The following is a 24161-nucleotide window of genomic DNA, read 5'->3' on the forward strand; positions in this document are numbered from 1 at the left end:
CCTGGCTCTGAATTTGCTCATTGCTATTTTTATGTTTTTGTGCATTATTTGTTGCCGTAATCAGGTTACTCATCAGTTACTCAGTACTTGAGTAGTTTTTTCACAACATACTTTTTACTTTTACTCAAGTAAATATTTGGGTGACTACTCCTTACTTTTACTTGAGTAATACATCTCTTAAGTAACAGTACTCTTATTTGAGTACAATTTCTGGCTACTCTACCCACCTCTGATTATCAGGTATGTTTTTATTTTACTGTTGTATGTAACGCCCTTTCGTCTACGATAACGGGAGAGGGGCTTGACGATGGAAAAAAGTTATAGGAAAAGACCACCGGTTACATATACTCTATGTAAAATAAAATAAACACCATTTCACTAATATGAAATGATGCCAAAATACATAAAATTGAATTTGTTATAATTAACCCTTTAAAGCCCTGTGTAAGATCTTTCAGTTTTCGTTGATTTTGGCCACACCAGTGGACCAAAAAAAACGAAGAAAAAAGGAAGACCACATTTCCCGTTAGGACCAGTGCATAGCGTCGTAAATCGTCAGAAACTACAGTCACGTACATACGAACTGACACGATAATACCACAATTTCCACAGTAGGAACGTACATATTTTACTAAAATGTTATATTTCCGATTTGTAGTCATCGCATTGTTTTTTTTTTTCTTTATAGAGTACTTTTGAGTTTGTTGCTCGGCTGGTCGTGTCAGTGTGGAACTGCGAACTATCAAGCCTGGGGCTATTTATTGCTACCACGCAAATTTCGGATAGCTAACATTAGCATTGCTATTATGATTTGACCATCGATTGTTACTTGCTCATTTACCAGGAACAGAGCCAAGTCAGCATCGGTCTGAAATCCCTCTTTGTCATTCAGCTCATGCCACCGACTGAAAAAATGAATGTTAATCCGTTTCATTTTATCCAGGTAGCCTCCCTATTTCTCTTTTTGTCTCCTCAGACAAAACTTTTCGTTTATTTGGTTGTTTTGCAGCTTCCGCCATGATAACAGTAATTGCACGTAGGCGTTCGCATTGACGTCCGTTAATTTTAAAAATGGCGAAAGAGCTAAGTGACGTGTGCCATAAATCAAGTCAGCACATTTGTAGCTGCTATTCAATTATGTTGCTGAATAGACAACATATCTAATATTTTTTATTTCTGACCGTCCACAATGTTGACACACGTGTGATGAAGGATTTTTGTCCGTCCATCGTCTTTGCAGCGTGACCAACGGTCAGTTTGCACGTCCTTCTGACACGTGCCAAATTAAATGCTAAATATTGCTCGGAAAACAGTGAGTGTTGATAAATCACATTGCGTGTGCTAAATAATTATATTTGCGTCTTCTTCTCCCAGTATTGTGGGATTTGTGATGATCAGCATATATTTTGCATATTAATGAAGACATAGACACAAAATGGATTGCGTGCCTTATTCTGGTCACTTAACAGGCGCAATCCACTTTGGACATGTTTAATAGATCGGACATGCCAATAAATTTGCACGTTTTAGTACACACAAACCTTTATTAAATCAGACCCAAGGTATTGTTTACATACATTAAAAAAAAATAGAGCATGGATTTGGTTAAAACCAGCTACTAAAAATGTGTAAAAACCATAATTAAGTTTTTGACTTTTTTAAAATGACATATCAAAACATAAACCCCGTGAAATATTTGTATTTGTTTTAAAAAATATATATATATTTACCAAAAACCACCAGCAAATGCATTACAAATGGGCCAGTTTGTACTGCCTCTTCATTTTTCCCTTTAATAGGATTAGAAAATATGTCAAGTTTTCCTTTACTTTAGAGTGCAGAAATGAGCTGATATACATGGGATTATCATCAGTGGATAATACAAATCATAATAATACAGTAATATTATTACGAGTACATTATTAGTGCATCCCCTCTGAGTTAAGTCTCACCCTGTTTTTAAAAACTACTGACACCTCGGTTTCTAACATTAAACAAGGGTCTTCGAATGCACCGCAATTATGGTCAGGTCTTAGACATTCTTAATTGGATTCAAGCATCCTTGTTATTGAACTTTCATAGCTATTTTACATTTCATATTTAAATGGCAGAAAACAATCTTCAAACTTTGCAATATAGTCATTTTTCTTGAGGCTGAGCCAATCAGTGGCCATGATCCTGAACAAAGGGCTCTGATTGGTTCGGTCTCATCCAGTGGTCCATGCGGCAGTAGCACTCATCATTTTAGTTCAATGAGCTATTGTTTTGCGTAGAAATGTTTAATTTAGGCCAAGAATATGTAGACTGCTTAAGCAACACTCTCAAAGAGTGCAAAAAAAGTGAAGCCACAAATTTGGAAATGTGATGCGGTGAAGGATGACTATTTGTAATTTGCACCTTTGGGTAACCGTATCTGAGTAAAAAAAAAATATATATATGTACCATTTTTCACTCATCAAGTGTGATGCTTATAGATCAAAACAAAATATGGTTCACTTGCTGGCATATACAGGACATACAGTGGGGCAAAAACGTATTTAGTCAGCCAGCGATTGTGCAAGTTCTCCCACTTCAAATGATGACAGAGGTCTGTCATTTTCATCATAGGTACACTTCAACTGTGAGAGACAGAATGTGAAAACTAAATATCCAGGAATTGACATTGTAGGAATTTTAAAAATGTGTCAATAATGGTGGAAAATAAGTATTTGGTCAACCATTCAAAGCTCTCACTGATGGAAGGTTTTGGCTCCAAATCTCACGATACATGGCCCCATTCATTCTTTCCTTAACACGGATCAATCGTCCTGTCCCCTTAGTAGAAAATCAGCCCCAAAGCATGATGTTTCCACCCCCATGCTTCACAGTAGGTGTGGTGTTCTTGGGATGCAACTCCGTATTCTTCTTCCTCCAAACACCACCAGTTGAGTTTATACCAAAATGGATACATGGATGATACAGCAGAGGATTGGGAGAATGTCATGTGGTCAGATGAAACCAAAAGAGAACTTTTTGGTATAAACTCAAATCGTCGTGTTTGGAGGAAGAAGAATACTGAGTTGCATCCCAAGAACATCGTACATTATATAATTTTTCACTCGTCAGGATGTGATGCTTATAGATCAAAACAAAATATGGTTCACTTGCTGGCATATACAGGACATACAGTGGGGCAAAAAAGTATTTAGTCAGCCAGCGATTGTGCAAGTTCTCCCACTTAAAATGATGGCAGAGGTCTGTAATTTTCATCATAGGTACACTTCAACTGTGAGAGACAGAATATGAAAAAAAAAATCCAGGAATTCACATTGTAGGAATTTTGAATAGTTTATTTGTAAATCATGGTGGAAAATGAGTATTTGGTCAACCATTCAAAGCTCTCACTGATGGAAAGTTAAAGTTAAAGTACCAATGAATGTCACACACACACTAGTTGTGGTGAAATTTGTCCTCTGCATTTGACCCATCCCCCTGATCACCCCCTGGGAGGTGAGGGGAGCAGTGGGCAGCAGCGGCGCCACGCCCGGGAATCATTTATGGTGATTTAACCCCCAATTCCAACCCTTGATGCTAAGTGCCAAGCAGGGAGGCAATGGGTCTCATTTCTATAGTCTTTGGTATGACTCGGCCGAGGTTTGAACTCACAACCTACCGATTTCAGGGCGGACACTCTAACCACTAGGCCACTGAGTAGGGTAAGGAGGTTTTGGCTCCAAATCTCACGATACATGGCCCCATTCATTCTTTCCTTAACACGGATCAATCGTCCTGTCCCCTTAGCAGAAAAACAGCCCCAAAACATGATGTTTCCACCCCCATGCTTCACAGTAGGTATGGTGTTCTTGGGATGGACCTCAGTATTCTCCTTCCTCTAAACACGACGAGTTGAGTTTATACCAAAATGGATACATGGATGATACAGCAGAGGATTCGGAGAATGTCATGTGGTCAGATGAAATCAAAATATAACTTTTTGGTATAAACTCAACTTGTCGTGTTTGGAGGAAGAAGAATACTGAGTTGCATCCCAAGAACACCACACCTACTGTGAAGCATGGGGGTGGAAACATCATGCTTTGGGGCTTTTTTTCTGCTAAGGGGACAGGACGATTGATCCGTGTTAAGGAAAGAATGAATGGGGCCATGTATCCTGAGATTTTGAGCCAAAACCTCCTTTGAATGGTTGATCAAATACTTATTTTCCACCATAATTTAAAAATAAATTCTTTAAAATTCCTACAATATGAATTCCTGGATTTTTTTTTCACATCCTGTCTCTCACAGTTGAAGTGTACCTATGATGAAAATGACAGACCTGTGTCATCATTTGAAGTGGGAGAACTTGCACAATCGCTGGCTGACTAAATACTTTTTTTGCCCCACTGTGTCTTCATTCATTTGATAATAAAGGATCAATTTGTTAACATTAAGCAGCCTACGAGAGCTGTTCATTATCTTCCTGCAACAAGGAGACTCTGATGGTGCGTTACCGCGCAGCATTGCCATCTGTATTATTAGTTCTACGTACCCGCTGGTCCAACACTAACAGATGCAGAGTATGTTGAACAATATGCTCATAATGGACCGAGGAGGCTGAGCGTGTCTGTGTTGACATGAGGTGCACACAAGCTATTTGGGCACGTCTCAGTGGAACCGTGGGCCTTCAATGTAAAACTGTCTGGTCAGCTGCTCTCTCGCACGAGTCTGTGCCCACGTGCTCTCAACATCGCCTACCCACACATGTGCAATCACCACTGAGAATATTACAAAAATAACTTGTGAGTGGGAGTTGTTTTTTCACTGTAGAACTTTCTTATTTTTTTGTCCCTTAGGGATGATTTTTTTTCCCCCATGCAGCTATGAATTAACAGGTTCCCAGTCATGCTTACCTCTTTTATGTCCGAGCTGTAAGAATGTAAGCAATTGGGTGTCCATTTATGGAAGCCCTTGTGGTGGTTTAGACATGGGTGACATAGCCAATTGTCCAGGGCGGCATTCTCTAGGAGGCTCCCCAAGGAGGGGGAAATATGATTTATATTTATTTGTGTCAGATGGGGCCCTTTGCAGGCGGGATGCAAGCACTCCCCTTACTTCTCACAAGAATAACCAAAGCGGGTGGAGAAGGAGGGAAATTCACTGCTGGGCTTCAGTCTTCAAGTTAATCAGAAGAAGAACAGATACCGTATTTCCTTGAATTCCTTGAATTGCCGCCGGGGCGCTAATTAATTTAAAACCTCTTCTCACTCCTGCGCTTACCAAAGGCATGCGGTAAAAGTAAGCATGCGGTAATTATTTTAAAACCTCTTCTCACTCCGGCACATACCAAAGGTATGCAGTAAAAATTTGAGTGTGATGTAAGCTTGGACCTTAAATCCTACTGAATAGCTCCTAATCTTCTTCCCTTTATGCGATTTCAAATTACCGGTACTGAAATCAGCCTCCTCCATTTTGAAAATGATGACAGGGGAAGTGTCACTCGTGACGTCACGAGTTTGACCAGGCGGTAATACTAAGCATGCGCTAATTATTGTGGGAAGCGAGTTTGACCCGGTAGTAATTCAAGGCAGGCGCATACTATATGCCCTGCGGCAATTCAAGGAAATACGGTATTACTTCGAAATAGAACACATGTAATGTGTAATATTGTGTATTACTTAATACAGGGTTGTCAAAGTCATTTTAGCTCAGGGGCGGCATGGAGGAAAATCTTTTCCCAAGTGGGCCGGAATGGTGGATCGACCGGTAAATTGAGAGCTTTGCCTTCCGGCTCAGCTCCTTCTTCACCACAACGGATCGATACAACGTCCGCATTACTGAAGACGCCGCACCGATCCGCAGCCGAGTGTGAAGCGACCGGAATGAGAATCAGCACCTCCAAGTCCGAGTCCATGGTTCACTCCCGGAAAAGGGTGGAGTGCCATCTCCGGGTTGGGGAGGAGACTCTGACCCAAGTGGAGGAGTTCAAGTACCTAGGAGTCTTGTTCATGAGTGGATCGTGAGATCGACGGGCGAATGTTAATTTATATATCCCTAAATCACAAGTGTCTCAAAAGGCTGCAAAAGCTACAACGACATCCTCGGTTCAGATCCCACATGAGGGCAAGGAAAAACCCACAACCCAGTGGGATGTCAATGTGAATGACTATATATATTGTGAATACTTCTTGAATGTTTCAAACCTCTGCGATGAGGTGCCGACTTGTCCGGGGTGTAGCTCGCCTTCCGCCCGATTGTAGCTGAGATAGGCACCAGTGTCCCCCGCGACCCCAAAGGGAATAAGCGGTAGAGATGGATGGATGTTTCAAACCTCACATTGCTTGTCCATTGGTTTCTTTGCACTCATATTGAGCTGCAAACATTTTGTCAAAAGGCTAAAAAATTACACAAAGTAACACAGTACCGGTATAGCTCAGTTGGTAGAGCGGCCGTGCCGACAACTTAAGGGTTGCAGTTTCGATCCCCGCTTCCGCCATCCTAGTCAATGCCGTTGTGTCCCTGGGCAAGACACTTTAACCACCTGCTCCCAGTGCCCCCCACACTGGTTTAATTGGAACTTAGATATTGGGTTTCACTTTGTAAAGCGCTTTGAGTCACTTGAGAAAAAAGCGCTATATAAATATAATTTAAAGGGGAACATTATCAGCAGACCTATGTAAGCGTCAATATATACCTTGATGGTGCAGAAAAAAGACCATATATTTTTTTAAACCGATTTCCGAACTCTAAATGGGTGAATTTTGGCGGATTAAACGCCTTTCTGTTTATCGCTCTCGGAGCGATGACGTCAGAACGTGACGTCACCAAGGTAATAAAGCCGGCATTTTCATTTTATCGAACGCATTACAAACACCGGCTCTCAGCTCTGTTATTTGCCATTTTTTTCGACTATTTTCTGGAACCTTGGAGACATCATGCCTCGTCGGTGTGTTGCCGGAGGGTGTAGCAACACTAACAGGGAGGGATTCTAGTTGTTCAACCGGCCCGAAGATGCGAAAGTGGCAAGAAATTGGACGAAATTTGTTCAAAATACGAGGGTGTGGGGAAAGCCGACGAAATGGTCAGTCGTTTGGTCCGCACACTTTACCGACAAAAGCTATGCTACTACAGAGATGGCAAGATTGTGTGGATATCCTGCAACACTCAAAGCAGATGCATTTCCAACGATAAAGTCAAATAAATCTGCCACCAGACCCCCATTGAATGTGCTGGAGTGTCTCCACATTTTACCGGCGATGCTAAGGCAGACATGGCACAGAGATGTATGGATAACCTGCAGATGCATTTCCAACGATAAAGTCAGATAAATCACAAAGATGAGTTTTGTTGATGTTATTGACTTATGTGCTAATCAGACATATTTGGTCGTGGCATGACTGCCAGCTAATCGATGCTAACATGCTATTTAGGCTAGCTGTATATACATTTGAAACTATGTTTAGATCCAGCGTTTCCCTCCACCCACATTTAATGCCAAACAAACACTTACCAATCGACTGATTTAAGTTGATCCAGTGTCACAGGATGCGAAACTTCCGATTGTTGGTCTGCACATTTTACCCGCGATGCTAAGGCAAACATGGCTGGATAGCGTCAACAGCTATCCGCTCAATAGCTTCAGTTTCTTCTTCAATTTCGTTTTCGCTATCTGCCTCCATACTCCAACCATCCGTTTCAATACATGCATAATCTGTCGAATCGCTTAAGCCGCTGAAATCCGAGTCTGAATCCGAGCTAATGTCGCTATATCTTGCTGTTCTATCCGCCATTGTTTGTTTGTATTGGCAGCACTGTATGACGTCATCGGAAAATGAACAGTGGCTTCGAGAGAGTGAAAAAAAGTCACTTTAAAGCTTTTTGGGGGATATTCCGGGATGGGTAAAATTTTGAAAAAAACTTCAAAAAATAAAATAAGCCACTGGGAACTGATTTTTATTGGTTTTAACCCTTTTGAAATTGTGATAATGTTCCCCTTTAATTTTACTTCACTTCAGATAAGAGCAGTACTGTGCTGAAAGAGCACGGGAGAGCAATCAGCCCGCCCACGATGGATGTGCTGCCGGGCACAGAATGGATGTGCTGCCGGGCACACAATGGGTACATGGAGACACGGTCCTTACACCAAAGCCTTTTTTTTTTTTTTTTGGTCTGTGGTTCACAAATAAAAAAGTTTGTACAATCGGGGGTTCGTAAATTGAAGTTCCCCTGTACGAAAACGGTACGTTGACCGGCGACTATGAGGGAATCTCGCACAGGGCGCCGTTGAAGTTAGAACCGCCGCTGCATGTGGGACTCACCCTAATTCTAAAAGGACAATTTGACTCTATTCCCCCCATCCATGTCTTCAGGGGAAAACTCTCATTTGACGCGCTCTCTCTTCATTTTGAAAGAACGTGGTGTGAGTGTGTGTCTGGGCCACATGTCCACAAACACATCAGAGCAAGAACGCACGACAGGGAGGGTGGATTCGTGGAATGAATGTCAAAAAGGAGCAGCGTTATGACAGTGAGCAGCTGGTGTTGACAGGCGCTGCTAGTGTGTGTATGTCTATGATGGGGACAGATTGTCCTGTGATTGTTCATTTCGGAGCTTGGCTCAGCTCACAACGGTATTGACAGCATCTGCATGGAAGGGGAAAATGAGTGGCACGCTACCAAAAGGCCCACTTCATTCCCCTCCCAAGATATCAGCCGGTGATCGCGTGCAAATATTTGACATGTTTTATATATTAGCAAAGTGTAAACTAAGACGGAAAACGGGAGCTAATTTGAATGCTAATGTGTGGCAAGGGGCTGATAGATTTCCAGGTGAGTGTGCATTCAAATCAGCACATTTAATATGCTGGGAGTCACTGTCAAGTAGTGTGTGTGTGTGTGTGTGTGCGTGTGCGTGTGCGTGTGCGTGTGTGTGTGTGTGTGTGTGTGTGTGTGTGTGTGTGTGTGTGTGTGTGTGTGTGTGTGTGTGCGTGTGTGCGCACGCTGACTAATGAGGGCTTGCACTGTGCGCCGTAGTGTCGCCACCTTCCTCCTAGGCGCCTTGTAGCCGCTTGTCGTGATGGCGCCAAATGCTCCAGTGCAGGGGTGCCCGCACTTTTTCTGCAGGCGAGCTACTTTTCAATTGACCAAATCAAGGGGATCTACCTCATCCATACATACAGTGGTGCAAAAAAGTATTTAGTCAGCCAGCGATTGTGCAAGTTCTCCCACTTCAAATGATGACAGAGGTCTGTCATTTTCATCATAGGTACACTTCAACTGTGAGAGACAGAATATGAAAAAAAAAAATATCCAGGAATTCACATTTAGGAATTTTAAAAAATTTATTTGTAAATTATGGTGGAAAATAAGTATTTGGTCAACCATTCAAAGCTCTCACTGATGGAAGAAGGTTTTTGCTCAAAATCTCACGATACATGGCCCCATTCATTCTTTCCTTAACACGGATCAATCGTCCTGTCCCCTTAGCAGAAAAACAGCCCCAAATCATGATGTTTCCACCCCCATGCTTCACAGTAGGTATGGTATTCTTATGATGCAACTCAGTATTCTTCTTCCCTCAAACACGACAAGTTGAGTTTATACCAAAATGGATACATGGATGATAGAGATGTTGTCAGATGAAACCAAAATATAACTTTTTGGTATAAACTCAACACGTCGTGTTTGGAGGAAGAAAAATACTGAGTTGCATCCCAAGAACACCAAACCTACTGTGAAGCATGGGGGTGGAAACATGCTTTGGGGCTGTTTTTCTGCTAAGGGGACAGGACGATTGATCCGTGTTAAGGAAAGAATGAATGGGGCCATGTATCGTGAGATTTTGAGCCAAAACCTCCTTCCTGAATGGTTGACCAAATACTTATTTTCCACCATAATTTATAATTCGCACAATGTGAATTCCTGAATTCTGTCTCTCACAGTTGAAGTGTACCTATGATGAAAATTACAGACCTCTGTCATCATTTGAAGTGGGAGAACTTGCACAATCGGTGGCTGACTAAACACTTTTTTGCCCCACTGTATATCATTTATATTTATTTATTTATGAAAGAGACATTTTTGTAAACAAGTTAAATGTGTTTAATGATAATACAAGCATGTGTAACACATATAGATGTCTTTCTTTCACGAAGACAAGAATATAAGTTGGTGCATTACCTGATTGTGATGACTTGCATTGATTGGAATCAGACAGTAGTGATGATAACGTCCACATTTTCGAATGGAGGAGAAAAAAAAGTCTTTTCTGTACGAGTGGTTGGTTTTTGGCATCTTATTTATCCAGCTTTCATACACTTTACAAGAAAAACATTGGCGGCAAATTCCGTAGCTTGCTTGTTTGACATTCACGGCACCCGAAGGTCTTGTGAGATGACGCTGGCTGCTCCAAGATCATTGTTGAGAAAAAATGACCGACAGGAAGGCGAGAAACACTTTTTATTTCAACAGACTCTTGCGCCGTACCTTCCGTCAAAACTCTAAAGGCCGACTGCACATTTCCTGTCTTCACAATAATAGCCCTGCTTCATGCTGCCTGCGCTAACTAAATAAGAGTCTCGGAAAGCTGGCGTGCACAAGCGATCGCTCAGGGCAGGGCTTTTATTGTGAAGATAGGAAATGTGCAGTCGGTCTTTAGAGTTTTGACAGAAGGAACGGCGCGTGAGTTTGTTGAAATAAAAAGTTTCTCACCTTCCTCTCGGTCATTTTTTCCTAATAATGATCTCGCAGCAGCCAGCGTCATCTAATAAGACCCTCGGTTGCCGTGAAAGTCAATCAAGTGACGTCTTGGTGAAGATTGATGATCGCTTTTTTTTTTTAGGTCTATTTTTTTAAAAGCCATCGACTGACACACCCCCCGCGCTCGACCTGTAGTTCGTGATCAACGTAACGGGCACCCCTGCTTTAGTGCTTCCCAGTGCAACTTTTCACCTTCGATATCAAAGCATGTAACGGCGTCACATGTTCAATCCGCCAATGACGTCTTACGTTGTGTGTGTGCCACAGGTCACGGTCCATCAGCGGAGCTTCTTCAGGCCTCACAACCAGCCCGCTCAGCAGCCCGCGGGTAAGTCATGACCTTCTTCCAAAAACACACACACACACACACACACACAGGCGCCGATCCCGTGGGTGCTTCGGGGCCCGGGTTGATGGCAACTTCCAATCTTTAAAATATTTTTTGCAAAATCAATCTTCCATCAGAGAGTATGGGGTATCGGACTGTCTGATAGTGGCGATCCGCTCCCGGTACGATTAGTGTCAGTGCTTGGTCCGCATTGCCGGCAGTAAGTCGGACACATTTCCAGTGAGGGTTGGACTCCCCCAAGGCTGTCCTTTGTCACCAAATCTGGACAGAATTTCTAGGCGCAGTCATTACATTTTGTAAGAATATTTGCACCACAACACAACATAAATACTTCACAACAAATTCCCAGAATTCCCTGCAGCGCCAAATCTTCCGGAACGCTACAAAATAAAGAACGTCATTGGTGGATCTACACCAAACATCCACTGTGAAGTGAAGTGAATTATATTCATATAGCGCTTTTCTCTGGTGACTCCAAAGTGCTTTTACATTGTGAAACCCAATATCAAAGTTAAATTTTTAAACCCGTGTGGGTGGCACTGGGAGCAGGTGGGTACAGTGTCTTGCTCAAGAACACAACGGCAGTGACTCGGTTGGCAGAAGCCGGGATCGAACCTGGAACCCTCAAGTTGCTGACTTGGCCACTCTACATACCAAGCTATACCGCCCCTGTAATGATACCACGTACAAAAGCGTATCTAGTCGATACCATTAGATACGCTATCTATGCTACGTAGATAACATCGACATTTTTTAACATCACAAAATCTTATTTCGTTTTTTTTTATGCATATTATGTTTATAAACTCTGGAAATATGTCCCTGGACACATGAAGACATTGAATATGACCAATGTATGATCCTGTAATGACTTGGTATCGGATTGATACCCCAAATTTGTGGTATCATCCAAAATATCAAACAAGAGAAGAATAAGTGATTATTACATTTTAACAGAAGTGTGGATAGAACATGTTAAAACAAAAAATAACTAGTACATTTGTAGCTATATTTGCATCCACATTTAATGCCAAACAAACTCTTACCAATCGACGGATTTAAGTTGCTCCAGTGGTCAAAAGATGCAATTGTTGGCTAGAAGGCGATCGCCGAATAGCTTCAATAGCTCTTCGCTCAATAGCTTCAGTTTCTTCTTCAATTTCGTTTTCGCTATCTGCCTCCACACTCCAACCATCCGTTTCTATACATGCGTAATCTGTTGAATCGCTTAAGCCGCTAAAATCCGAGTCTGAATCCGAGCTAATGTCGCTATATCTTGCTGTTCTATCCGCCATGTTTGTTTGTATTGGCATCACTATGTGACGTCACAGGAAAATGGACGGCTGGATTTACAGATAGCGAAAATCAGGCACTTTAAAGCCTTTTTTTGGGATATTCCATGATGGGTAAAATTAAAAAAAAAACTTCGAAAAATAAAATAAGCCACTGGGAACTGATTTTTTCTGGTTTTTACCCCTCTGAAATTGTGACAATGTTCCCCTTTAACAGTAAATGAAAAAGTAGATTAATAATTCATTTCTTACCAAAATGTTGACAAAATAATAGAATGGAAAATAACGCAACATGTTACAGCATAGGTCCGCAAGCAGTTGTTTGCTTACTTACTACTAAAAGACAAGTTGTCTTGTATGTTCACAATTTAATTTAAAATCTTAATGTACACTAAGATTTTTTTGGTAAAATAAAGCCAATAATGACATTTTTTGTGGCTCCCTTTCTTTAGGAACGTACCGAAATACTTTTGGTACCGGTATCAGTGCCAAAATATTGGTATCGGGACAACACTAATACACACACACACCGAGCACCCTATGCACACACATATATGACATTTCACCTTTTGACCCACACTCAATTATCGAGTTGTTGCCATGACCATCTAACTAGTGGTGATGTCATCGTACTGCTGTTGAAGTATACCGGTGAGAGGTACTAAAGATGTCATTAGAGCTGCAATGCATTATGTCATGACCTTTAGCACAACATTCAAGCCATATTGCTGACATCATTGCATATGTCATACTGTATTGCTGTACTGGCTCTTTAATTAATCATATTATGATGACACGTTTTTTTCCGGTCAGCTGTAGTGACTCAACGTTTCTTACAGTATGTAATGTTAGGATTTCATTCATGATTATCATCCTAATTGACTCTTGTTTCACACTCCAGTTACATCTAACACAAGAGCTGTATCACAAATGTAAATGTTTCTCTGTTTGTAAATTAGTAATAATACCTCAGTTTTAATAATACAGTATGGTTGTAAACCACTGCATATATATGAATATATCTAATCAAATTAGCTCTTAACAGCTTTTACGATTAATTTGAGACACAAGCTGTCTTTTAGCTTGTTTTCATGCTTTAAATTGTGTGCAATATTTGAGTTATGAGCACATCCGCCGCCAATTGAAGTAGAATTTGTCCGCAGCTGGATTTTAGATTTTATTGGTAATTACAGTACAGGTCAACTGTTTGGACACACCTTCTCATTCAATGTGTTTTCTTTATTTTCATGACTATTTACATTGTAGATTGTCACTGAAGGCATCAAAATTATGAATGAACACGTGGAGATGTGAAACGGAAAACATCTTTGCTCTGATCACTTTTTCGCACACTCTTGGCATTCTCTCCATGAGCTTCAAGGGGTAGTCACCTGAAATGGTTTTCACCTCACAGGTGTGCTTGAAGCTCATCAAGAGAATGCCAAGAGTGTGCAAAGAAGTAATCAGAGCAAAGGGTGGCTATTTTGAAGAAACTAGAATGTAAAACGTGTGTTCAATTATTTCACCTTTTTCGTGTTAAGTACAAGCTTGTACGTAACTCCACATGTGTTCATTCATAGTTTTGATGCCTTCAGTGACAATCTACAATGTACATAGTCATGAAAATAAAGAAAACGCATTGAAAACAGATAGAAGTTGACTTTTTCTGCAGCTTTATCTGGTCTGTGCAATATACAGCGGGGCAAAAAAGTATTTAGTCAGCCACCAATTGTGCAAGTTCTCCCACTTAAAAGTAGGTATGGTGTTCTCCAAAGAACACCATACCTACTGTGAAGCATGGGGGTGGAAACATCATGCTTTGGAGCTGTTTTTCAACTAAGGGGACAGGACGATTGATCCGTGTTAAGGAAAGAATTAATGGGGCCATGAGATTTTGAGCCAAAACCTCCTTCCATCAGTGAGAGCTTTGAATGGTTGACCAAAAACTTATTTTCCACCATGATTTACAAATAAATTCTTTAAAATCCCTACAATGGGAATTCCTGGATTTTTTTCCCCATTCTGTCTCTCACAGTTGAAGTGTACCTATGATGAAAATGACAGACCTCTGCCATCATTTTAAGTGGGAGAACTTGCCCAATCGGTGTCTGACTAAATACTTTTTGCCCCAATGTATGTGTTGTGCAATGTCCCTATCAAAGAAACATACAGCCAGAGATCGACACAATCCTGCCCTCCAACCTTGAAACTGAGAACGTGAGTGCAAAGGATGACGCCCACTGAATCCGAAAAACAAACCATTGAAAACATGTCCTACCATGCAGCAGACTCTGCAAATTGACAAGACTGCAGTCTGAAACCACTCCGAAGCAGAATTCACCTTTCGTGCCAAAAAAACATCCCCCCCCCGGCGGACATTAATCCAGGAAAATATAGAGAAGCTGAAGTCACTTATGTCTCGCTTGCTATAAGATAACGAGCTATCGAATGAGACATCGCATTTTGGTCGGACCTTATGGGGTTTCACTCATTTTGTTACGCCAACTAGCAGTGGGGTGGCTTGTAACCTCGATTTTTGCTCGTAACGTAAAGCATAACAATTAGCTGATATACTGCTAGTATCCCCAAAAACTCACGAACAGTCGAGGTAGCATTGTACTTACTTCTGTGAGCAAACTTCTCTTCAAAGCCCAACGCGTTTTGTCACTCCATCCTCTCTCAGCTTGATTGCCTTCTCGCTCTGTATTCTGGTGCCTAAGCTTTGTGGAAATCCAGCTCAAGGAATACTTTACAGAATCCTACTTTTACTATAGTATGGAGTAGGCCTGTGATAAATGTATCCATTTGACTAAGCTAAGAACGCCCTGGATTAGCCTGCATTCTAAAACAATATCCTCGACCCACGGATTTTCTTTTTACTTGATCTGAGAGGGAGATTGATATGAAACTCAATGTTTTTTCTATGGGACATTCTAATGATTCCTGTTCATGACCATTTTACCCAATGTGGTTTAAATTGCAAGATTAAAAATCAATAGAAGAGCAATATACTTCGCTGGAGCCTTTGGTGCTGACTTCTAACACTGTCCTTCCCGCCTGTTTGTAATTTCCACATGGCTGTTCTTTTCTCAACCTCTTATTTATGTCTTTCTATATACTTTAAGTGTGTTTGCTTGCTCAGTTTATCGTCTTATTCCCAAAATGCGTTTGCTTTCTTTTCTAACCGCATGTTTCTTTTCTGTTTTTCTTTCATTTTTGTCTCCGTTTTTGACCCATGTTTTGTGTACTCTTGTTTTGCTTCCTCTGCATGTTTGTTTCTTCTTTGTCCTGTCTCTGGACTTTGGTCCTGTCTTTGTATATCTTGACATTATCCTTGTGTTTGTTGACTTTATTCCTTTTGTTTGTTGATATTCCTTTGGTTTGTTGTCCTTATTCCTCTGTATGGATCTGGGTCTTCCTTGGTATTCCATCACCTGCCTGCCTTGACCATAACAGCCAGTTAGAAAGTTTAGTGTTCCACCTCAAATCCCCGATTTGCCGCAGTCTACAAACACCAGCCCCTGTCCTTCCCCCGAGCCAATTCCAAATCGCACAGGCCCACGGATCTCCACGCCGAACTCACTCGCCCCGAGCGCCGAGGCCGTTTTGGCCGCTCTTAACAAGACACAAACTCTCCCGACCAAGCCCAAAGTTGCCCCTAAGGCTCTTCAAGCCACAAGATCCAACCCGCTCCCTGAAGCTTCATTAGATGCAACAACCTCGCCGGAGTCTTTAGCTCCGTCCCAGATCTCGTCACACCCCGCATCCATCTCTATGCCCCCCACGCCAACCTCCCCGCTATCGCCAACCTCTCCGAGCCCCGTTGCTTCCATCTTAAACACCCCCCAAGTGAGGCGCTCCCATTTCGCTGCCAACCCCCAACTCTCTGTGCCCTTCAGCCCAGCGGTGCCTCCCTCCTCAATCCGTCTGCACCACTTTCACCCAGTCACACCCACGCCTTCTTCATATGCTGACCACCCACCTAAATCTATCCCCCTCATACAGGTTACACCCCACCCCTCCCCTAGAGGTAGCCCCCTACCGACCCCCAAGGGCACCCCGGTGCACACGCCCAAGGACAGCCCGGCCGGAACTCCCAGCCCGACGCCGCCCCCCAGCCCCTCCATTGGCGGCATGCCATGGAGGACGCGCCTCAATTCCATCAAGAACAGTTTCCTGGGTTCCCCACGCTTCCACCGCAGGAAACTCCAAGGTGTGAGAAGTAAATAAAACATATATTATCTTGCTCCACATTATTCATCTATTTGAGCCTTCGGTCTCACCTCTAACTCTCCATTCCACAGTTCCCACGCAAGATGAGATGTCGAGTCTCACTCCAGAGTCTTCCCCAGAGTGAGTAAATGTCATTTTTACTGTCATTGTCGTGCATATCTAGCCATACCACAGTAGAAGTCCTAAGTCACATCGTGAGTTTTATACCAGAAACTTATGAATAACTGGGGTTTTAAAGACCGACTGATCTTATCACAAGCATCAGTTATAATATACCGTATTTCCTTGAATTGCCGCAAAATAATTAGCGCATGCTTAGTATTACCGCCTGGTCAAACTCGTGACGTCACGTGTGGCACTTCCCCTGTCATCATTTTCAAAATGGAGGAGGCTGATTTCAATACCAATAATATAAAATCGCATAAAGGGAAGAAGATTAAGAGCTATTCAGTAGGATTTAAGGTCCAAGCTTACATCACACTCAAATTTTTACTGCAAGACTTTGGTAAGTGCCGGAGTGAGAAGAGGTTTTAAAATAATTAGCGCATGCTTACTTTTACCGCATGCCTTTGGTAAGCGCAGGAGTGAGAAGAGGTTTTAAATTAATTAGCGCCCCGGCGGCAATTCAAGGAAATACGGTATGCTAAATATCCAGACACACAACAATTCCAATAGTTTATTTAAAGGGGAACTTTTTCATTTTGCCAATCGTTTGCAATCATTATGAAAGACATGAAGACGAACAGATATATTTTTTTAATGCATTCTAAATAATAAATGAATGCGATCCAAAGTCTGCTTACAATGGAGCCCAGGAGAACCGCTCAATTCTGGCTATAAAGCCCTTAAAAACATCCAAACACCTCCATTTGGGTTTTATATATTGTACATGATGTAAGTGTATATGTAATGTAGTAACGGGCACGTTTTAATAACACGTCATATTTACTGTACGTATTAATTTTTGTACTGTACGTTTTTTTTCTTCATCATTGATTACTGCTCACTGCAGACTTCATGAGAGCCAACAAACATCACTTACTGTACAAATTCTGCTGTCATTAGGATGCGGACTGCTTGGATGTTGATATATTCCCATTTAAATGAAAAATGTCAATCAATCAATGTTTACTTATATAGCCCTAAATCACAACTGTCTCAAAGGGCTGCACAAGCCACAACGACATCCGCGGTACAGAGCCCACATACGGGCAAGGAAAAACTCACCCCAGTGGGACGTCGACGTGAATGACTATGAGAAACCTTGGGGCAGTGGTCCCCAACCACCATTTTTTATAAAAAAAAAAAAAACTTTTTATTTTTTTATTAAATCAACATAAAAAACACAATATACACTTACAAATAGTGCACCAACCACAAAAAACTCCCCTTTTCATGACAAAAACATCCCTTTTTCATGACAAAGAAGAAAAAGAAAAAAAAAGGACACCCCCCCAGGCCGCGGGACAAATTATTAAGCGTTGACCGGTCCACGGATACAAAAAGGTTGGGGACCACTGCTTTAGGGGACACCAAAAGCAATGGACGTGGAGTGAGTCTAACATAATATTGTGAAAGTCCAGTCCAGAGTGGATCTAACATAATAGTAAGAGTCCAGTCCATAGTGGGGCCAGCAGGAGACCATCCCAAATGTCTCATAATCTTCACAAAAAAATGGTCGTCAGAGAAGAAAAATCTGTAAATTAGCCATTTTGACTTATAAGCAGCAGGGTTCAAAGTGTAGGGAAAAAAATGAATAAAAGCTGCTAATAAATACCACTCATTGTACATTTTCTGTATACTAGTGTACTGTATCTTGAGTTACTCTGTGATTACTAGATTCCATCCCCTGTGAATGTTTTCATTGAAGGTCACGGAAAGCACATCAAGTACACACTCAAGGCCCATTTCACAGGTGTTACTGTTCAATCAATCAATCAATGTTCACTTATATAGCCCTAAATCCCAAGTGTCTCAAAGGGCTGCACAAGCCACAACGACATCCTCAGCTCAGCTCCCACATCAGGGCAAGGGAAAACTCAACCCAATGGCACAATGAGAAAACTTGGAGGGGATCGCAGAAGTGCAGAAAAGAAACGGCAGATCAACTGCTATAAGAGGGGGGTCTTTTTAAAGGCTAGAGTATACAGTACAAATGAGTATTAAGATGGGACTTACCGTATTTCCTTGAATTGCCGCAGGGCATATAGTATGCGCCTGCCTTGAATTACTGCCGCAAAATAATTAGCGCATGCTTAGTATTACCGCCTGGTCAAACTCGTGACGTCACGAGTGGCACTTCCCCTGTCATCATTTTCAAAATGGAGGAGGCTGATTTCAATGCCGGTAATTTGAAATCGCATAAAGGGAAGAAGATTAAGAGCTATTCAGTAGGATTTAAGGTCCAAGCTTACATCACACTCAAATTTTTACTGCAAGACTTTGGTAAGTGCAGGAGTGAGAAGAGGTTTTAAAATAATTAGCGCATCCTTACTTTTACCGCATGCCTTTGGTAAGCGCAGGAGTGAGAAGATGTTTTAAATTAATTAGCGCCCCAGCGGGAATTCAAGGAAATATGTTGAATGCCGTTGACACATTTACATGTATAACTATTTACACACATGGAATACATGGTATTAATTCATTAGAGCAGTGAGGCGCATTGTGTGGAGTTAGCCCTTTTTCTTGCGTTGGTTTTCTCCAGGTACATATCCCAAAAACATGCATGTAAGGTTAATTGGAGCCTGTAAATTGTCCATTGTGACCATGGTTGTTTGTTTATGTTCCCTGTGATAGGCTCCATCTTATTTGTAACTGTGTACAGTACAGCATGAATAAATGAAAGGATGCATGGGTGGTGGCAGTGACACATTGTTTTTCTTCCCTTTCCACAGACTTGCCAAAAAATCCTGGTTTGGTAACTTTATCAACCTGGAAAAGGAGGAGCAGATCTTCATTGTCATCAGGGACAAACCTCTCAGCTCCATCAAGGCCGACATTGTTCAAGCATTTCTCTCGGTACGATCCACTTAAATGCTTAAATAGACATTGTCCAACAAATTTAAGAAGTTTAAAGAAGAACTGCACTTTTTTTTTGGAATTGCGCCTATCGTTCACAATTATTATGAAATACATGACGGATGGATTTTTAAAAATGCGTTCTAACTATTAAATACATTTGATCAAAATTCCGCTTACAATGGAGCCTATAGGAGCCGTTCACTTCTGTCTATAGAGCCCCTAAAACAGGGGTCGGGAACCTTTTTTGCTGAGAGAGCCAAAAAGCCAAATATTTTAAAATATATTTGCGTAAGAGCCATATTATATATTTTTTAACACTGAACACAACTAAACGCGTGCATTTTTAAGTAAGACCAACATTTCTAGGGAATAATAAGTCTCTTATTCTTTCTAATAACAATGTTATTATGAAGCTAACTGTGGAGGGGACGTGGCCTGCGGGCCTGCAGCGAAATAGGGTGTGCCAGGACCGGCCTCGAAATCAGCGACAGGTGTGTAGATGGTCCACCTGGGCCTTGTTATCTAATCACCTGTCGCTTTGTTATAAGCAGTAGAAAGGAGGAGAGACGGGTTTGGGGCTGGAGCCAGAGCGCGAGCGAGAACGAAAGAGAAAAATACAATTGCTGGAAAGCAACTGAGGGACTTATTGAAAAATAAACCAATATTGTAACCCTGAAACAGGCTCTCATGTCGGTGCTTGGTGGTCTGAAGAACCCCCAGGAGGGCAAGCGCCACACTAACCGATAATAAATAAATAACGTCTTACCAGTAACGCAACTTCTTGAACAGGTGCGGTAGGAAACGGATGGATGGATGGATGGATTAAAAATGCATGAGAAAGTTTTATATTTTGAACATTATTTTTAACACTGTGATTACAAGTGGAATCATTCATTACTTATCATGTTAAGCAATGTCAGCTCAGATTTATCCGAGAGCCAGATGCAGTCATCAAAAGAGCCACATCTGGCTCGCGAGCCATAGGTTCCCTACTCCTGCCCTAAAATAACATCCAAACACCTCCATTAGGGTTTTATATACACAATGTAAGTATATATATCATGTAGTAATGGGGACATTTCTAATAACATTCAATATTTATGTATTTTGATCATTTTAAGCACATGGCGCATTAATTAAAAAAATACACCACTTACTGTACAATGTCTGCTGTCATTAGGATGCTTATTGTTTGGATGTTCATATATTCCTATTTAGATGAAAAATGTCTCATAAACCTCGTGAAGAAAAACAGGGAGGGAGGAGGGGGGCGAACAAGCGCTTTTTGTCCCGTCCTCATCAGTTCCAGGTCTTAAATGGCTGTCAAAGTGTACCAACTTATCGGATTACCTATTCAGACATCTCATGTCCAGGTGAGATGCATGATTCATTATCTAGAATAAACTTACAGGCAGCAAGGAGGTAAGTGAGCAGCAGACCACTCGAACAGACACGGAAGTGATTACGGCGCCGCTATAAATAGTTTCTCAGTTAGCGCTTGTAATCAATAATATCAGTACTACTTGGTTAACATTTAGGTCATGAAATGTAATTTGAGTGCAGTTGATATCATCTATTGCTGCTGTATGGCGAGTGATTATACAGCTGGATGGAGTGCGGAATGAAGGGGTTCTTGAATGGAACACTGTGGGAACGGAGCTGAAGGAGCCTGTTGGAATATGAACTCCGCTGTCCCTCAATTGTCTGCTGGAGTGGGTGGGCAGGATAGTCCATGATGGCCAGCAGTTTGTCCAGTGTCCTCCTGTCCCTCACCGACACAAACGCCTCCAACTCCGTGCAAATAGTTTGGCCGGCTTTCCGGATCAGTTTGTCAATCCGGTTTAAGTCCTTTTTGCTGGTGCTGCTCCCCCAACAAACCACTGCAAAGTACAGGGCACTGGCCACAACAGACTGATAAAATATCTCCAACAGCTCGCTGTACTTATTCTAGTATTAAACATCAGTAAGTCTGATAAATGCATACTTGCCAACCCTCCCGGATTTTCCGGGAGACTCCCGAAATTCAGCGCCTCCCCCGAAAACCTCCCGGGACAAATTTTCTCCCGAAATTCAGGCGGAGCTGGAGGGCACGCCCCCTCCAGCTCCATGTGGACCCGAGTGACGTGTCAACAGGCTGTTTTCACGTCTGCTTTCCCACAATATAGACAGAGTGCCTGCCCAATGACGTTAAAACTGTAGAATGATTGAGGGCGAGTTCTTGGTTTCTTATGTGGTTTTTATTGTTAGGCAGTTTCATTAACGTCCTCCCAGCGCGGCAACAACACACAACAACAGCAGTCACGTTTTCGTCTACCATAAAGCAGTTCGTCTGCCGCAGCAATGTTGTGACACTCTTAAACAGGACAATACTGCCATCTACTGTGCATGCATATGTGAAAATAACATCTATGGCTTGTAGAGCAGTGGTTCTCAACCTTTTCTCAGAGATGTACCCCTTGTGAACATGTATTTAATTCAAGTACCCCCTAATCCAGGGGTCGGGAACCTTTTTGACCGAGAGCCATGAAAGCAAAATATTTTAAAATGTATTTCCGTGAGAGCCATATAAAAATGTTAACACTGAATACAACTAAATGCGTGCATTTTTAAGTAAGACCAACATTTTTAGAATATAATGCGTTTTAGAATAACATAACCAACCAATCATCCATTCATTTTCTACTGCTTGTCCCGTTCAATAATAAGTGACATGCTTCTTACCATTAATGCGACTTCTCGAACAGGTGGGGCAGAAAATGGATGGATGGATTAAAATGCATGAGAATGTTTTATTTTTAACTCTGTGATTACCAGCGGAACTATTCATTACTTATCGTGTTAAACAATGTCTGCTAAGATTTATCTGAGAACCAGATGCAGTCATCAAAAGAGCCACATCTGGCTCTAGAGCCATAGGTTCCCTACCCCTGCCCTAATCCGAGCAAAGCATTTTTGGTTGAAAAAAAAAAGATAAAGAAGTAAAATACAGCATTGTCATCCGTTTCAGATTTATTAAATTGTAAAACAGTGCAAAATATTGCTCATTTGTAGTGGTCTTTCTTGATCTTTTTGGAAAAAAAAGATATAAAAACAACTAAAAACTTGTTGAAAAATAAACAAGTGATTCAATTATAAAAAAAATATTTCTACACATACTGCGATGAGCAGGCGACTTGTCCAGGGTGTACGCCGCCTTCCGCCCGATAGTAGCTGAGATAGGCACCAGCGCCCTCCCCAGACCCCAAAGGGAATAAGCGGTAGAACATGGATGGATGGATAGCTGTAAATATACTCCTCCCCTCTCAACCACGCCCCCAACAACGCCCCCCATCCCCCACCTCCTGAAATCAGGGGTCTCAAGGTTGGCAATAAATGAAATTAAAATGTTCGAACTCTGATGATAATAATAATAATAATGGTTATTCCAGTGAAGAGTTATTTTCAATTGTAAAACTGACAGCAGCAAGCCGACCTGTGCCATGTAAAAGTGATCTTAGTCGAGTCGTCGCATCTCCCCCCCTGACCTCACTGAGTGTCTGCTGCTTGCTGACTGTTAGCCTTTCCTCCCAGGTGCGCGCTTTGCGGGTACGCGCGGCGCGCCTCAGGTCTGCTGCGAACACGCTCGTAATTTACGTAGCCATTCAGCCAACCGCTTGTGCTCATCTTCTATTTTCCCCCCGACTGCAGACTCAACCGGAGGTGAAAAGAAAATCAACAAAAAGCACGGGTGATTAGCATATAGATGCTTTGCCGCCAATGTCGGCTACTGAGCGGGTGTTTCTGTTTTTTCTGCGACTGTTCGGATGAGCGGTGTGAGGACATGCCAGTGTGCGGCGGCCGTAGAAATAGTGGATATGCATAACTGCAGCATTAGCAGAATTCTAGTTGGGCATTCAGCCAGCGGGATTGAACATAACCCATGCTCACCTTCGTTAGATTTGAACAAAGTCGAAAATAAATGCGAGCATGCTCGGCCTGCCTGCAGAGGTCAGTGTCAAATATGTTCCTCCATCCCTGGAGGTAGCTATTATCCCCTATATGTGCTAGCTGGTATTTCCGACAGGAGATTGGCACCCAAACTCTCGGAATTTATATCTTGAAGCACACTCACATTAATGGAATGTCAACCCTCCACATCACCAGGGTGAAACGCAGCAATTTCACAACGCACCTTTTTTTTATTGGGCATACAAATTCATTTTAGGAGGAAGAGCACAATGTTGGGTGACTCGAAAGAATATTAGGTTAAGTCCCTCACTACCCATATTTTTCTCATGTGCTTCAGATGTTATGGAGGTTTTCTCATATGCAGCAATTGTTTAAAAAAAAACATGCCTATGAACGTTCTCTTTCATCCAGGCCATTGCCGTCTCATTCGACCGATCACAACTGGACTGTTTTGTTTGTCTTAGACCAGTGGTTCTCAAATGGGGGTACTTGAAGGTATGCCAAGGGGTACGTGAGATTTTTAAAAAATATTCTAAAAATACCAAACCGGAACCCCTCAACGCTGCGCCTAGAAATTGGTGGCCG

The 24161-nt window shown here is 41.9% G+C and overlaps 1 protein-coding gene across 6 annotated transcripts in view; it reads left to right on the forward strand.

Moving 5' to 3' along the window:
* LOC133563489 (serine/threonine-protein kinase BRSK2) overlaps positions 1–24161 on the forward strand; it is a 554636-nt gene that overhangs the window by 484600 nt on the left and 45875 nt on the right. For 4 of the 6 annotated variants that reach the window (XM_061917646.1, XM_061917648.1, XM_061917647.1 and 1 more), the window contains exons 13-16: positions 11001–11061; positions 15831–16587; positions 16679–16727; positions 19502–19625. In XM_061917646.1, the coding sequence (XP_061773630.1) occupies positions 11001–11061; positions 15831–16587; positions 16679–16727; positions 19502–19625 (991 nt within the window). Of the gene's footprint in view, positions 1–11000; positions 11062–15830; positions 16597–16678; positions 16728–19501; positions 19626–24161 lie in introns of all 6 variants that reach the window. The other 2 variants (XM_061917649.1, XM_061917650.1) reach the window with 2 other exon arrangements.

This window comes from Nerophis ophidion, linkage group LG12 (assembly GCF_033978795.1).
Source record: "Nerophis ophidion isolate RoL-2023_Sa linkage group LG12, RoL_Noph_v1.0, whole genome shotgun sequence".
In the NCBI taxonomy this organism is placed as follows: Eukaryota; Metazoa; Chordata; class Actinopteri; order Syngnathiformes; family Syngnathidae; genus Nerophis; species Nerophis ophidion.